The sequence below is a fragment of the Aotus nancymaae genome, unplaced genomic scaffold (assembly GCF_030222135.1).
Source record: "Aotus nancymaae isolate 86718 unplaced genomic scaffold, 86718_ANA_hifiasm-v0.15.2.pri h1tg000029l, whole genome shotgun sequence".
Taxonomy (NCBI): domain Eukaryota; kingdom Metazoa; phylum Chordata; class Mammalia; order Primates; family Aotidae; genus Aotus; species Aotus nancymaae.
The window spans coordinates 45,106,729-45,119,644 of NW_026988442.1; the positions used below are offsets into that span (position 1 = coordinate 45,106,729).

The 12,916-nt window shown below is 39.9% G+C and overlaps 2 protein-coding genes across 3 annotated transcripts in view; one reads left to right on the forward strand and one right to left on the reverse strand.

The window, feature by feature from the left end:
* Positions 1-12,916, reverse strand: part of B3GALT1 (beta-1,3-galactosyltransferase 1) — a 571,010-nt gene that overhangs the window by 428,217 nt on the left and 129,877 nt on the right. The gene's annotated exons all lie outside the window — the stretch shown is intronic.
* On the forward strand, positions 8,824-10,538 carry LOC110569073 (heterogeneous nuclear ribonucleoproteins A2/B1). The gene has a single exon (XM_064382638.1). It carries the CDS (start codon positions 8,994-8,996, stop codon positions 10,017-10,019), a length of 1,026 nt encoding a protein of 341 aa, XP_064238708.1. The 5' UTR covers positions 8,824-8,993; the 3' UTR covers positions 10,020-10,538.

Consider the following 12,916-nt stretch of genomic DNA (forward strand, 5'->3'; position numbering starts at 1 on the left):
GGTTTCTGAGTGCCTCTGGCTTCGCACATGCATCTCCTGTGCTCATCATTACAAAATTAGTGTATAAGTCATGTAAAAGGTAATAAATCATTATAGGCTGATATTCAGATACAAATACATATTTGTGTGCATAAATGAGAAATGAAAAGAATATAAAGGAACCTGAGTAAAGCTGGCACTGAATATCAAGTAAAACAGACTGTGGAGCATAACAATTCTCTTATTCCCATACTAATTTGCCAAGGAGCTAATTCTGATAACCCAAGTCTGGCAGTGGTCTGCATAGCTTGCAATTGGAGAATTATATATCATCTGGAGATATTTGAAAAAGTAATTTTTTTTCTCAACTATATTGCTGCACTCTTATTAATCCTTTAAAACCCATTATTTGAGATAAATGCTTTTTAAAAATAGGTGTTTTTTTTTTCCTTTGCTGGGATTCATTCTTTAACATTCCATGGTGCAGAATCTCTTATTTTACATCACTTGTCACTACATTATTCAATAAAAATATGACAAAATTATGAGTCATACACAAAATAACAACCAAAGAAGTTATACTTCAACATCAAAGTGGTAAACGGCAACTGCTGAAGGAATGTGTAAAGCTCACATGTTTAGATTCGCACTCAATACAGGACACAAACAGCAGAGTTCTGTCTGCTATGAATAAAGACTCTGCAGGCTCTGCCAAGTGCCCATCATCCAGAGAGGTTGCCAGCACTGTTTACAGTCACAAATACAAATTATTTACTGCCGCATATGAGGTAATAGGGTAGATTTATAGTAGCAGGAGAGGCTGATAAAACCACTGGCAAGATGTAGCTGGTAGGAGTAAACAAATTAACCAGAAGGAGCAGCTGGGGAAAGAAGTGCAGGCATATGTGTGTGCATGTGGTGAAAATACAATGCTGACTTCAAAATGATGGGGAAAAAAATTCCCTTTCTCCTCCTGTGCTCGCCCTAAGGCACAGAACCTAAACAGGGTACTTTTGAATTTCATTGTCTGTCTGCTGCTGGAAATCAAGTGTAGTATATGTAAGTCTTCTATTATTGTTATAATTCTATATCCCTCACAAGAACCCCGTTGGCTATAAAAGGGAATGGCTATTACAAAAGTATATATTCTTATTGCCAGTTATAGAAATATGAGAGGGGATGAGACAGCCCTAGGACTTACAGACTTGCCTCAATCTAAATATGGCTTGCAAACTGTTTTTGCTTTATCATTTTGGAAACCACAACACACACACACACACACACACACACACACACATATTAATGTAAAGAACACTTTTAAAAGTTTCAAGGTGGAAAAAAAAAGCTCTTCCTTGGATTACATAATTTTAATTATGTCTTCCTTCTGGCATTTTAGCAGGTGGCATTTCAGTGATCAATGAAGCCCCAGCATCTGCGCTTCCTTGTATATTATGCTAGTCTGCCAGTCCACTGATCTCGAATTACATTATTGTCAGCATCATTTTTAGATGCCTATAAAAACCACGTCTTCTGGCACCGTTCCTCATTTCGTAGCATGAGAGTTATCCCAAAATCTCTTATATTCTATTCCTAGGAAGACTTTTTTGGTTCCAAAATTTCTTTTTCTTTACCTCTTTGGTTCCTTTCAAGAGCCTTTCACTTATGGCATGTGTAGTACTGGAATGAAAACACCAAAGCAAACAATTTAGCACGTTACACACTTAATAAATTGTGATTGAATGATTAGAGACGTTGAATCTGCTTTGAAAAGAATGGCATCTGGACATTGGAAAGTACTTCTGTCTTGTGTAATGATAGTTTGTGTGTATCTCTGCTTTGCTGTTACGCTTAAAAAACATGTTGTCATGTCTACCACCTCATCTTATCTTCACAGTATTCCTGGAGCTAGGCAGGAAAGGCATCCATTCAATATTTATTGAGTATCTCCCCTGGCACTGTTCTTGGCACTAGGCATAGAGAGATAAAAAGAGAACCCTCCTTGTTTTATGTGGGGAAAGGGGCAAATTACATGCTAGAGGTTTTCATTGCCAATATGAAAATGTGGAAACAGAAGCACCAAGAATTAAAGGCTGGCCTCTAGTTAGCAGTTATAGGGATTGCAGCATCCAGCAATCAAGTCTTCCGAGTGCTGCTCTTGGTTGCCAGGCTACATACAACCTCTCTTTGCACGGGGACTAATTGCTGCAAAGAATGATGACAACAAATCATGAGCAGAAATACTGTTTGTTAATTTGAATGGAACTCATCTGCTTGTGCCTGACAATCTATCATGTGCATTTTACAGCTCTTTATTTTAAAATACAGTACTAATTGTTTTGGAGAGAAACATTTTTGGTATTTGTATGTGGTTTATTGCATAAATTGGTCCTGGTGGGTTGTGAGTAGAAAGCCCACAGATTCTTTCTTACCAAGGCCCTCTCAAACAATCTGTTTAACATCTTTCTTCTCGTCTGCTTTTTAAAGTTGTCTTTTAGTATTTCAAAAAACTAGTCCAGTTATAAGTAATGACTCATCCAGCTGAAAATTTCCCTCTTCTCCCAGCTCAGGGCCGACACTGGCTCAGTACCCCCATATAAATAGGGGTATAGTTAGCTTCTTTACTCTCTGGTTCCTCTAGCCTTTTACCCTCATTTACAATACTGCCTCTTGATCCCCCAGGTTAGAGTAGGGAGACAAAGGAGAATAAAATAGCAGACAGGTCTTACTTGACTGGTATGATTATGACTTAATATTGGTGTCCTGTGGATTTCGATGCCAAAATGCTGTATTTTTCTGTTTTGAGAAGCTTTTGAGGAATTTTCATACTCCTTTGCTGGGAATATCCCAGCTGCAAACTCTATGGCATGGGTCATGTCTTTTCTGAATGACGATTCTACAGCTCCCCTCAGCTCTGTATTTCAGTAGTTCACCCCACGATGTCCTTCATAAGATCATCTTATCTCCAAAGATTATCCACCCGCGGACTCCTGGCTGGTGCCCACGTCGGGATGACCTAAGACTGTCTCCATTCTGTGGAGTCCACATCAGACTCAGGAAAAAAATGCACCTCTGTCCTAATCTCTGGAAGTGGAGGCCATTTTCAGAACATCAGTCTCAGTTCTGCTGTCACAGGCAACTCCGCTAAGCTGACAGCCACCAAGCTTCACTTTTACAGGCAAGAGTCAGGGATCCATAACCACTCTCCCAATCTCCAGGAGACTCAAGTCAAGTATACTCATGGTTTCTTTGGGTTGCCTCTCACTTGGCATAGAGCTACGAGCCCTGCACTGCAGAGGGGACATGCCACAGCATTACAATCAGCTTGTCTCTGAAGAAATCCTGGCTATGTAACTATGCTTCAGCAACTTGCAAGACAAAAGGGGGTTGTCTTACTCAGCTCAGGCTGCTTTAACAAAATACCACAGACTGGGTGGCTTAAACAACAGAAATGTATTGCTCATAGTTCTGGAGGCTAGAACGTCAAGTACAAAGTGTCAGTTGATTCAGTTCCCAAGTGAGGGCTCTGTTCTTGGCTTATAGTCTGCTGTGCTCTTATATCTTCATATAGCAGAGAGGGGCAGAAAGGGGCAGAGGCGGGAGAGAGAGAGAAAGAGAGAGAATGCTCTCTTATGTCACTGTTGTCTCTTTCTCCCCCTTCCTTCTCTTTCCTCCTCCCCTCCTTCTTCCTCTTCCCTCCTCCCTCCTCCTGTCTCCTCCCTTCCTCCTTCTTTCTTCTCCTCTCTCCTCCCCCTCTCTCTCCTCCTCCCTCTTTTCCTCTCCCTCCCCCACCTCCTCCTCTTCCTCCTTCTCTACCAGCCTAAGCTAATTACCTCCCAGAGGCCCCATTTCCAAACACCATCACACTGGGGGTTAAGGACTCAAAATCCGATTTTAGGGTTGCCTTTCTGTGTGATAATATTTGAAAGCAGAGTTAGTTCCCAATAGGTTAAATTCTAGTGCTTACATACTACTTCTTTATTTGATAAGACTATAGATCTTTTCATTTAGATATATTTTCCTAAGCTATGGTCAAGTTGTTTTTATTTCATACCTCAGTCCATAGCAGAGGTTGATGAGCCAATATTCATATCATCATCTTTTGACCACTTCTTTGGAAGAACTGCATATGCAATTTAGGACCTCCCTTTCTGATGGGAGCACTTAGATTCATTTATATCAGCTCTGAGGATTTAGCTGAAATGATGAGACTGGAAGAGTGAAGTTTGAACACTCTTTTAAATATGTGAATGCTTGAAAAACCTATTTCTTCCACTTGTAAAGCTTTGTCTCATTTTAAAAATTCCAATATTCATCTGCTCCTTCATGAAGACTTTGAGGACAAACTCTATATACAAAGAGTAACTACATTAAGTTCAACAGAACCTGAGGGTTTACTAAATCTTTTCACACGGTGATATTAACCATTTGTGTTTGCTGGACTGCTTTGTGTTTCCTGTCTTCTTCAGGTATACAGAAACCATTTAGCTCTAGGCTTAACCACCTGTCCAACAGAACTTTCTGTGATGATAGAAAGTTCTTCCTCATTTGATGTGGCAGTCAATATCCACTTTTGGTCACTGAGCAATTGCAATTTGACTAGTATACCTAAAGATCAGAATTTCTAATTTTATCTAAGTTTAATTTATTTAAATTAGAAATATAATTAAATTTAAATAGCCATATGCTGTTAGGACTTACCACAACAGACAGTGAAATACCAAATAATTAGCATCTTGATTTCTAATTATTTTCCTTTGAACAATACTAAGAATGATGTCCTACTTACAATGCATTATACTGTTCTACTCAGTAAATAGTGACTGTTATTTCATCATGTTCACATTAGCAAATATTAGCACTTATATGCCTGGTTGGTAATATTAATATAAGTCACTTACATTTTTTAGCTACTTACTTTTCATAATACACCAATGTCAAATAATATCTCTTTCTATCTGCTACCACAACTATGCCCATGGCCTTCCTCTACTTCATGCAATCAAGTTAAGCTTAGAAGGCAGAGCCTAACAAAGTGTGCATCATTTGTCCCTCAAACAAGCAGCTTTGGGACAATGACTCTATATGTTCTGAGCCTGAGTCTAGGTGCAACTGATAGAATGGACTAGAGTACAATGGTTCACATTGTTTCCAAGGCTGATCACGGAAGACACGGCTTACCGTGGCCATGCTAAGCACGAGGTAATTTAAATTTATTTGAAAACACCCTAGCTATTCAAAGGACATAATTATATCATGAGGTACTCACTAGTCTTTTCTGAGATTAACTCCGTGTGTAGTGAGTTTTTCTGATTTACGGATCTGTCCTTGTTTCTTGAAATACACAACGTTTATACAAACAAAACCACACCATCTTTGGTAACTCTATGTTGAACTAGCTACTGCCGAGATTTACTAGGAACTCCCTGGTTATTTTTAATTCATCTAATAAATTTACAGTTGTTCTTCTTTTCTTGTAGTTACATTTGTTAGTTTGCCAAGCCATCCAACTGCTATCCATTCTTCACCAGTTTAAGTGGAATGTCACTGAGATTGAGCTTCAGTGGGTCTTATGGGCATATTCCAGCATTTCTCTGGTTACTAATCCTGTCATTTAAAACTACGGACAACACAGAGGTAATACTGATGCCAATGCACAGACGTTGTAAGTGAATTCTGATTCATTACTAAATCTGCACTATATACAGCACTCTGGACTGCTGTAAAATGAAACTTCAGCTCTTTCTAGAGCTTCACTTTGGAGTGATACTCTAAGGGATAGAGGACAGTCACACATCAGTTTGCTGCACTAATCTTATAAGAAAGATCCCATCAAGCTGATATTTAATTGTCTTTTAAATACTCAGAACAAATTCCAAAGGAAACGTACTATGTTTTCCTGAGCATGGACTGCTCTCATTATAGCAGTGGTTTTAGTACAGTTTGATAACTTCACCTGATACAGTATTATTGAAATCTACTGGGAAACATAATTATCCGACTCACTGGTTTTGGCACAGGCCCAGGGGACTGTTTCTGCATAAAGGTGGTGAATAAGTCAACAGCCACTGAAAACAGCAAGCACAATTATCTTTGTGCATTTTCAGAGTTCCAGAGAGACTATCAGATGATTCTTTCTGCATTAAAAGACTAATTCAGAGATGATGTAAAATTCTCCATTCTTCTAGTATAAATGATGATTCAAATAAAGGCTTTCTGTCCTTACTTTCCCTGAAACACCGTCCCAGATGGTTTACCTCATAACTGTCTTTTATATTGTCTAAATTCCTATGGCAATGTGATGATGTCTTCCATTATTGCCTCTCAAATATAGACTCTGCTTATGGACAGGGGATATATCTCATACATTTTCTATATTTTTCATACTGCCTAGGACCAGACAAATAGAAGCCATCTAATACATACCTATCAGCAGTATGTATAATGCCACTCATTCTTGGGAAGGAAAAAACACAAATTAAAGGTTGTTATATTTTAAAGGCAGTGATTAAACTCTAAAACTCATTTACTGATGGTAGGCTAATCTATGATTTAAATAACTTTGCAGTTGTCTTTTTCTGTGGTAATATTTGAAAGCACAGTAGTTCTCAATAGATTAGATTCTAGTACTAATTTGCCAGTTCTTTATTTGGTAAGACTATGAATTTTCTTTTCATTTAGATATATTTCCTAAGCTATGGTCAGACTTTTTTTAATTTCAATGTAATATTCCTAAACTAGAGGCTACATAGTCACTTCACTAATAATATTTTTTTCTGGTATAGTAAAAAAAAAAATCATTTTACACACAGAACCATCTCATTCCTACAGTGAGACATTAATGGAAGCAGCTTGGGGCTAAGTGGTGTCTGTGCTGCTGCATGCATTTACCAAAGGCAATAACACTGTCAATCCTCTTGCATCATCTTGCTCAGATGGGTGGAAAAGAGAGAAGACAGAGGAAGAGACTGGGTGTGGTGGCTCACGCCTGTAATCCCAGCACTTTGAGAGGTCGAGGCAGGTGGATTGCCTGAGATTAAGAGTTCAAGACCAGCCTGGCCAACATGGTAAAACCCCAGCTTGGGCAACAAGAGTAAAACTCCATCTCGAACCAAACCAAAACAAAACAAAGAAAACAAACAAATAAGCAAAAAAAGAAAGAAAGAAAGAAATTGGGAAAGTGGCTTCAGCCACAGCCTTTGGTAAAATTACAGTCTGGTTTATGAGAAAAGGTTGGGGAACCACTACTGAGTACAAACTTAATTCTACCATGGCCTTTGGGGTTGTTGGGGTCTATGGAAGGTCTATGATATGTAAACGGAAACTTGGTTTTCTATGGCACTGATGCAACTGGCATCCCTTCTGGTAAGCTACTTTCAATCACCTAAAAAACATTAGCTTTTTTTTTTTTTTCTTTTTCATCCTCCTTTTCCAACACATGCCTATACCCCTACCTCTTATTCCCCTAGGATACTGACAACATTATGCTTTGCATGAAGCTGTTTTCCCTTAAGTCTCTTATATGTATACCTAAGAAGAGAGAGTGAAAGAAACTAGAAGTCAGAGAGTTAATTCACAAATTTCTGGAGATTTCAGCTTTTAAGAAATGCTAGAAAAGCACAGGGACCGGGATTTGTGACTTTGAGAGTCAGTGGCTTGATGGAAACAATAAACACAAGTGACTGCTAAAATTGCTTTCAAACAAAGGAGCATAAAATGGCCACAAGGTGGAGGTCCAAAACAAAAATAAGTCACATGCAATCTCTAAGTGAGTATTAAAAACTATGAACAAAGTCTGCCATTTTTAAGGGCAAAAAACTCTTCTAAGCTGCAGAACACAGCGGAAATTTTGCAATGCAGTAAACAGTACTTAACATAAAAGAGTGAGGAACTACTATTGCACTATATTCAACTGATTGTGCTATGAAAGTTATACTATACAGCTTACCAGATCAAGACCTGCTCATCAGCACTCATCACAGCATCTGAGTCACCACAGCAATAGGAAAACTCATTTTGTCAGAGAACTCAACATTGTTTGAGTAGTTAATACTTTTAATGACCATTATTATAATAGTCTGTGACTCACTGGGCCTGATGGGTGAAGTGAAATTATAAAACTATTCACTAACCCACTATTCCTAAAGCCACCTCTTAATGGTGGGCCAATGAGTCCTAGAAATTTCCATGAAAACTTTGAATAATAGTAGTTTCCTTTAACTACTTCTTAAGAAAGCACAGGTAATTGACTGACAGTGTAAGTCTGGCCAAATGACATAACTACATGGTCTTAGTCCATTTTCTGTTGCTTATTACAGAATACCTAAAACTGAATAATTAGGAAAAAAATTATTTCTCACAGTTATGGAGCCTGACAAGTTCAAAGCTGAGGGGCCACATCTAGTGAGAACCTTCTAGCTGGTGGGAACTGTGCAGTCTCAAGGTGATGATGCGGGCATCATTTCACAAGAAAACTGAGTATGCTAGCTCAGATCTCTTTTCTTCTTCTTGTAAAGCCACCAGTCCTATTCCTGTGACAATCCATTAACCAATTAATCCTCGAATGGGTTAATCCATTCATGAGGGCAGAGTGTTCATGACCCAATCACCTCTTAAAGGCTCCACCTCTCAATACTGCCACATTAAGGACTGAGTTTCAACATGACTTTTAAAGGGGACAAACATTCAAACCATAGCATTCCATCCCTGGCCTCCCAAAACTCATGTCCTTCTAACACATAAATACATTCATTCCATCTCCATAGCCCAAAAGTCTTAACTGTTCCAGCACCAACTCAAAAGTCCAAAGTCCAGTCTCATCTATGAGCCTATAAAATCAAAACAAGGAGTAGCAGCAGCGCCAGGTCTCGTGCGGAGGTGCCCCTAAGCGGTGTTGTTTCTCGAGCAGCGGCAGTTCTCACTACAGCGCCAGGACGAGTCCGGTTCGTGTTCGTCCGCGGAGATCTCTCTCATCTCGCTCGGCTGCGGGAAATCGGGCTGAAGCGACTGAGTCCGCGATGGAGAGAGAAAAGGAACAGTTCCGTAAGCTCTTTATTGGTGGCTTAAGCTTTGAAACCACAGAAGAAAGTTTGAGGAACTACTACGAACAATGGGGAAAGCTTACAGATTGTGTGGTAATGAGGGATCCTGCAAGCAAAAGATCAAGAGGATTTGGTTTTGTAACTTTCTCATCCATGGCTGAGGTTGATGCTGCCATGGCTGCAAGACCTCATTCAATTGATGGGAGAGTCGTTGAGCCAAAACGTGCTGTAGCAAGAGAGGAATCTGGAAAACCAGGGGCTCATGTAACTGTGAAGAAGCTGTTTGTTGGTGGAATTAAGGAAGATACTGAGGAACATCACCTTAGAGATTACTTTGAGGAATATGGAAAAATTGATACCATTGAAATAATTACTGATAGGCAGTCTGGAAAGAAAAGAGGCTTTGGCTTTGTTACTTTTGATGACCATGATCCTGTGGATAAAATCGTGTTGCAGAAATACCATACCATCAATGGTCATAATGCAGAAGTAAGAAAGGCTTTGTCTAGGCAAGAAATGCAGGAAGTTCAAAGTTCTAGGAGTGGAAGAGGAGGCAACTTTGGCTTTGGGGATTCTCGTGGTGGCGGAGGAAATTTTGGACCAGGACCAGGAAGTAACTTTAGAGGAGGATCTGATGGATATGGCAGTGGACGTGGATTTGGGGATGGCTACAATGGGTATGGAGGAGGACCCGGAGGTGGCAATTTTGGAGGTAGCCCTGGTTATGGAGGAGGAAGAGGAGGATATGGTGGTGGAGGACCTGGATATGGCAACCAGGGTGGGGGCTACGGAGGTGGTTATGACAACTATGGAGGAGGAAATTATGGAAGTGGAAATTACAATGATTTTGGAAATTATAACCAGCAACCTTCTAACTACGGTCCAATGAAGAGTGGAAACTTTGGTGGTAGCAGGAACATGGGGGGACCATATGGTGGAGGAAACTATGGTCCAGGAGGAAGTGGAGGAAGTGGGGGTTATGGTGGGAGGAGCCGATACTGAGCTTCTTCCTCTTTGCCATGGGCTTCACTGTATAAATAGGAGAGGATGAGAGCCCAGAGGTAACAGAACAGCTTCAGGTTATCGAAATAACAATGTTAAGGAAACTCTTATCTCAGTCATGCATAAATATGCAGTGATATGGCAGAAGACACCAGAGCAGATGCAGAGAGCCATTTTGTGAATGGATTGGATTATTTAATAACATTACCTTACTGTGGAGGAAGGATTGTAAAAAAAAAAATGCCTTTGAGACAGTTTCTTAGCTTTTTAATTGTTGTTTCTTTCTAGTGGTCTTTGTAAGAGTGTAGAAGCATTCCTTCTTTGATAATGTTAAATTTGTAAGTTTCAGGTGACATGTGAAACCTTTTTTAAGATTTTTCTCAAAGTTTTGAAAAGCTATTAGCCAGGATCATGGTGTAATAAGACATAACGTTTTTCCTTTAAAAAAAATTTAAGTGCGTGTGTAGAGTTAAGAAGCTGTTGTACATTTATGATTTAATAAAATAATTCTAAAGGAAATTGTGTAAAAAAAAAAAAAAAAAAAAAAAAAAAAAAAATCAAAACAAGTTATCTGCTTTCAAGATACAATAATGGTACATGCATAAGACAGTCATTTCCATTCCAAAAGGAAGGAGGAAGCAAAAAGAAAGGAGCAACAAGCCCCAAGCTAATCTGAAACCCACCTTCTGGTTATCCTGGGGCATGAACTGGGACCCCAAGGCCTCATGCAGCCCCATCGCTATGGCTTTACTGCATGCCAATCACACGGCAGTTCATACAGGTTGGAACCCAGTGTCTGAACCTTTCCCAGGCAGATGTTGCTTGCTACTGGTGACTCTACAGCTCTGGAGTCCCAGTGGTGCTTCCGTGGCTCCACTTAGCATCACCCTAGTGGAGACTCTCTGCGGCAACTCCAACCCCACCTTTCCACTTAGCACTGCTCTAGCTGGGGCTCCTTACTGGGGGCCCTCCCACTGTGACAAGTCTCTGCCTGAGCCCCTAGGCGTTCCACAGCATCCTTTGACATTTGGTTGAATGCTGCCAATCCTTCACAGCTCTTTGTTTCTGCAAGCCTGCAGAATTTGCACCATATGGATGCCACTAAGGGCGACGACTTGTATCTTCATAAACAGTGAGCTGATCAGCACCTGAGGCCACTTGAGCCACAGCAGGGGTGGCTGAGGTGCACTGTATTGGAACGAAGGGAGCAGAGACCTGAGGGAACCCTGGGAATCCTGGGCAGCAGGCCTGTGGAGGGCACTCTGAGTCTGTCCCCAAAACCACTCTGTCTTCCCAAGCCTCTGGGCCTGTGATGGAAGGGACAGCCTCAAAGATTTCAGAAATGCATTCAAGGGTCTTTTCCACTGCCTTGATAGTCCCTTCTCCTTACTAATCTTCTTAGCAAAAGTTGCTCAGCCACTTAACTTGGTTTCCTCTCTTGAACAGGCTGAGAGTTTTCCAAAACTTTTTTTTTTTTTGCTTCCCTTTTGATTGATTACAAATTCCATCTTTAAGTCGTTTTTTTCTTTCAATTCACAGCTTAACGTAAGTGGTTAAAAGTAGTCATACAGCAGCCTGAATGCTTTGCTGCTAGGTATTTCTTCCATCCTAATTCATTGCTCTTAAATTCTACAATCTATAAAGCCCTAAGGCACAGACACAATGCAGCCAAGTTCTTTGACAGTTTACAAGGATGGACTTTACTCCAGTTTTTAATACCTTGTTCCTCAGTTCCATCTAAAATCTCATTAGAACATTCTTTGCTGTTCCTGTTTCTATCAGTACTCTGGTCACAACTAGTTAACCAATCTCTAAGGAGTTACAAACATTTTCTAGTATTCTTATCTTCTAGGCCCTACCCTGAATATAGGCATTTTCTGGCCTGTTCCTTCAAACTCTTCTAGCTGCAGCCCATTACCCAGCTCCAAAGCTGCTTCTGCATTTTTACATGTTTATTATCAGCAAGATACCACTTCTCAGTACCAGTTTTCTTGGCTCATTTTCCATTGTTTGTAACAGAATATTTGAAACTGGATAATTTATAAAGAAAATAAATTTACATCTCCCAGTTATAGAAGCTGAGAAGTACAATGTCAAGGGGCCACATCTGGTGAGGGCCTTTTTATTTGTGGGGATTTCCTGCAGAGACCTGGGATGGCTCAGGGCATCATATAACGAGGGATCTGGGTAGGCTAGCTCAGGTCTCTCTTCCTCTTCTTATAAGTCCCCCTTTCATGATAACCCATTAGTCCATGAATGGACGAATCCATTCGTGAAGGCAGCACTTTCCTGACCCAAAGATGTCTTAAAGGCCCCATTTCTCAGTACTGCCACAATTAGGATCAAGTTTCAACACGAGTTTTGCAGGGGACAAACATTCAAATCATAGCACACTCTGAGATGCAGTTTCTTGTTTGCACAAGGAGGTATACCATATCTATCTCATCGTGTTGCTACAAAATTAAATGAGATAATGCATGTAAGACATCTAATAAACACTCAGTAAATGCAAATTTCCTTCTCACTTGAAAAGCATTAATGTATATTAAGTTCAAAAAATATCTTTTAAAGAATTAAAGCAGAAGTTTGGGACATGGGTTAGGGAAATATAGCTCATAAACATCATACCTATGGCTACTGAGACTGTCAATACAAGACTTGTGAAATACTGATAAAAGACAGAAGCAAATTTGAATGAATCTACATTACTGCCAACTTAATAGTGGCATTAAAGAGTTGTTGATTGAAGGTTTCCAACAGGGTTTACAGTGGGCATTACCCTAGGTTCCTAAGATTGAGTATGCTGCATTTCAAATGTAATAAGTCTTTGATATAACTTATCTGTTTAAAATTCCACAGTTCCTATAAATGGCTTTTCTGGAGAAAGTTCACTTTAC

Coding starts and splice junctions, on each gene's coding strand:
- LOC110569073 (XM_064382638.1), top strand. CDS start 8,994: ATGGAGAGAGAAAAGGAACAGTTCCGTAAGCTCTTTATTGGTGGCTTA.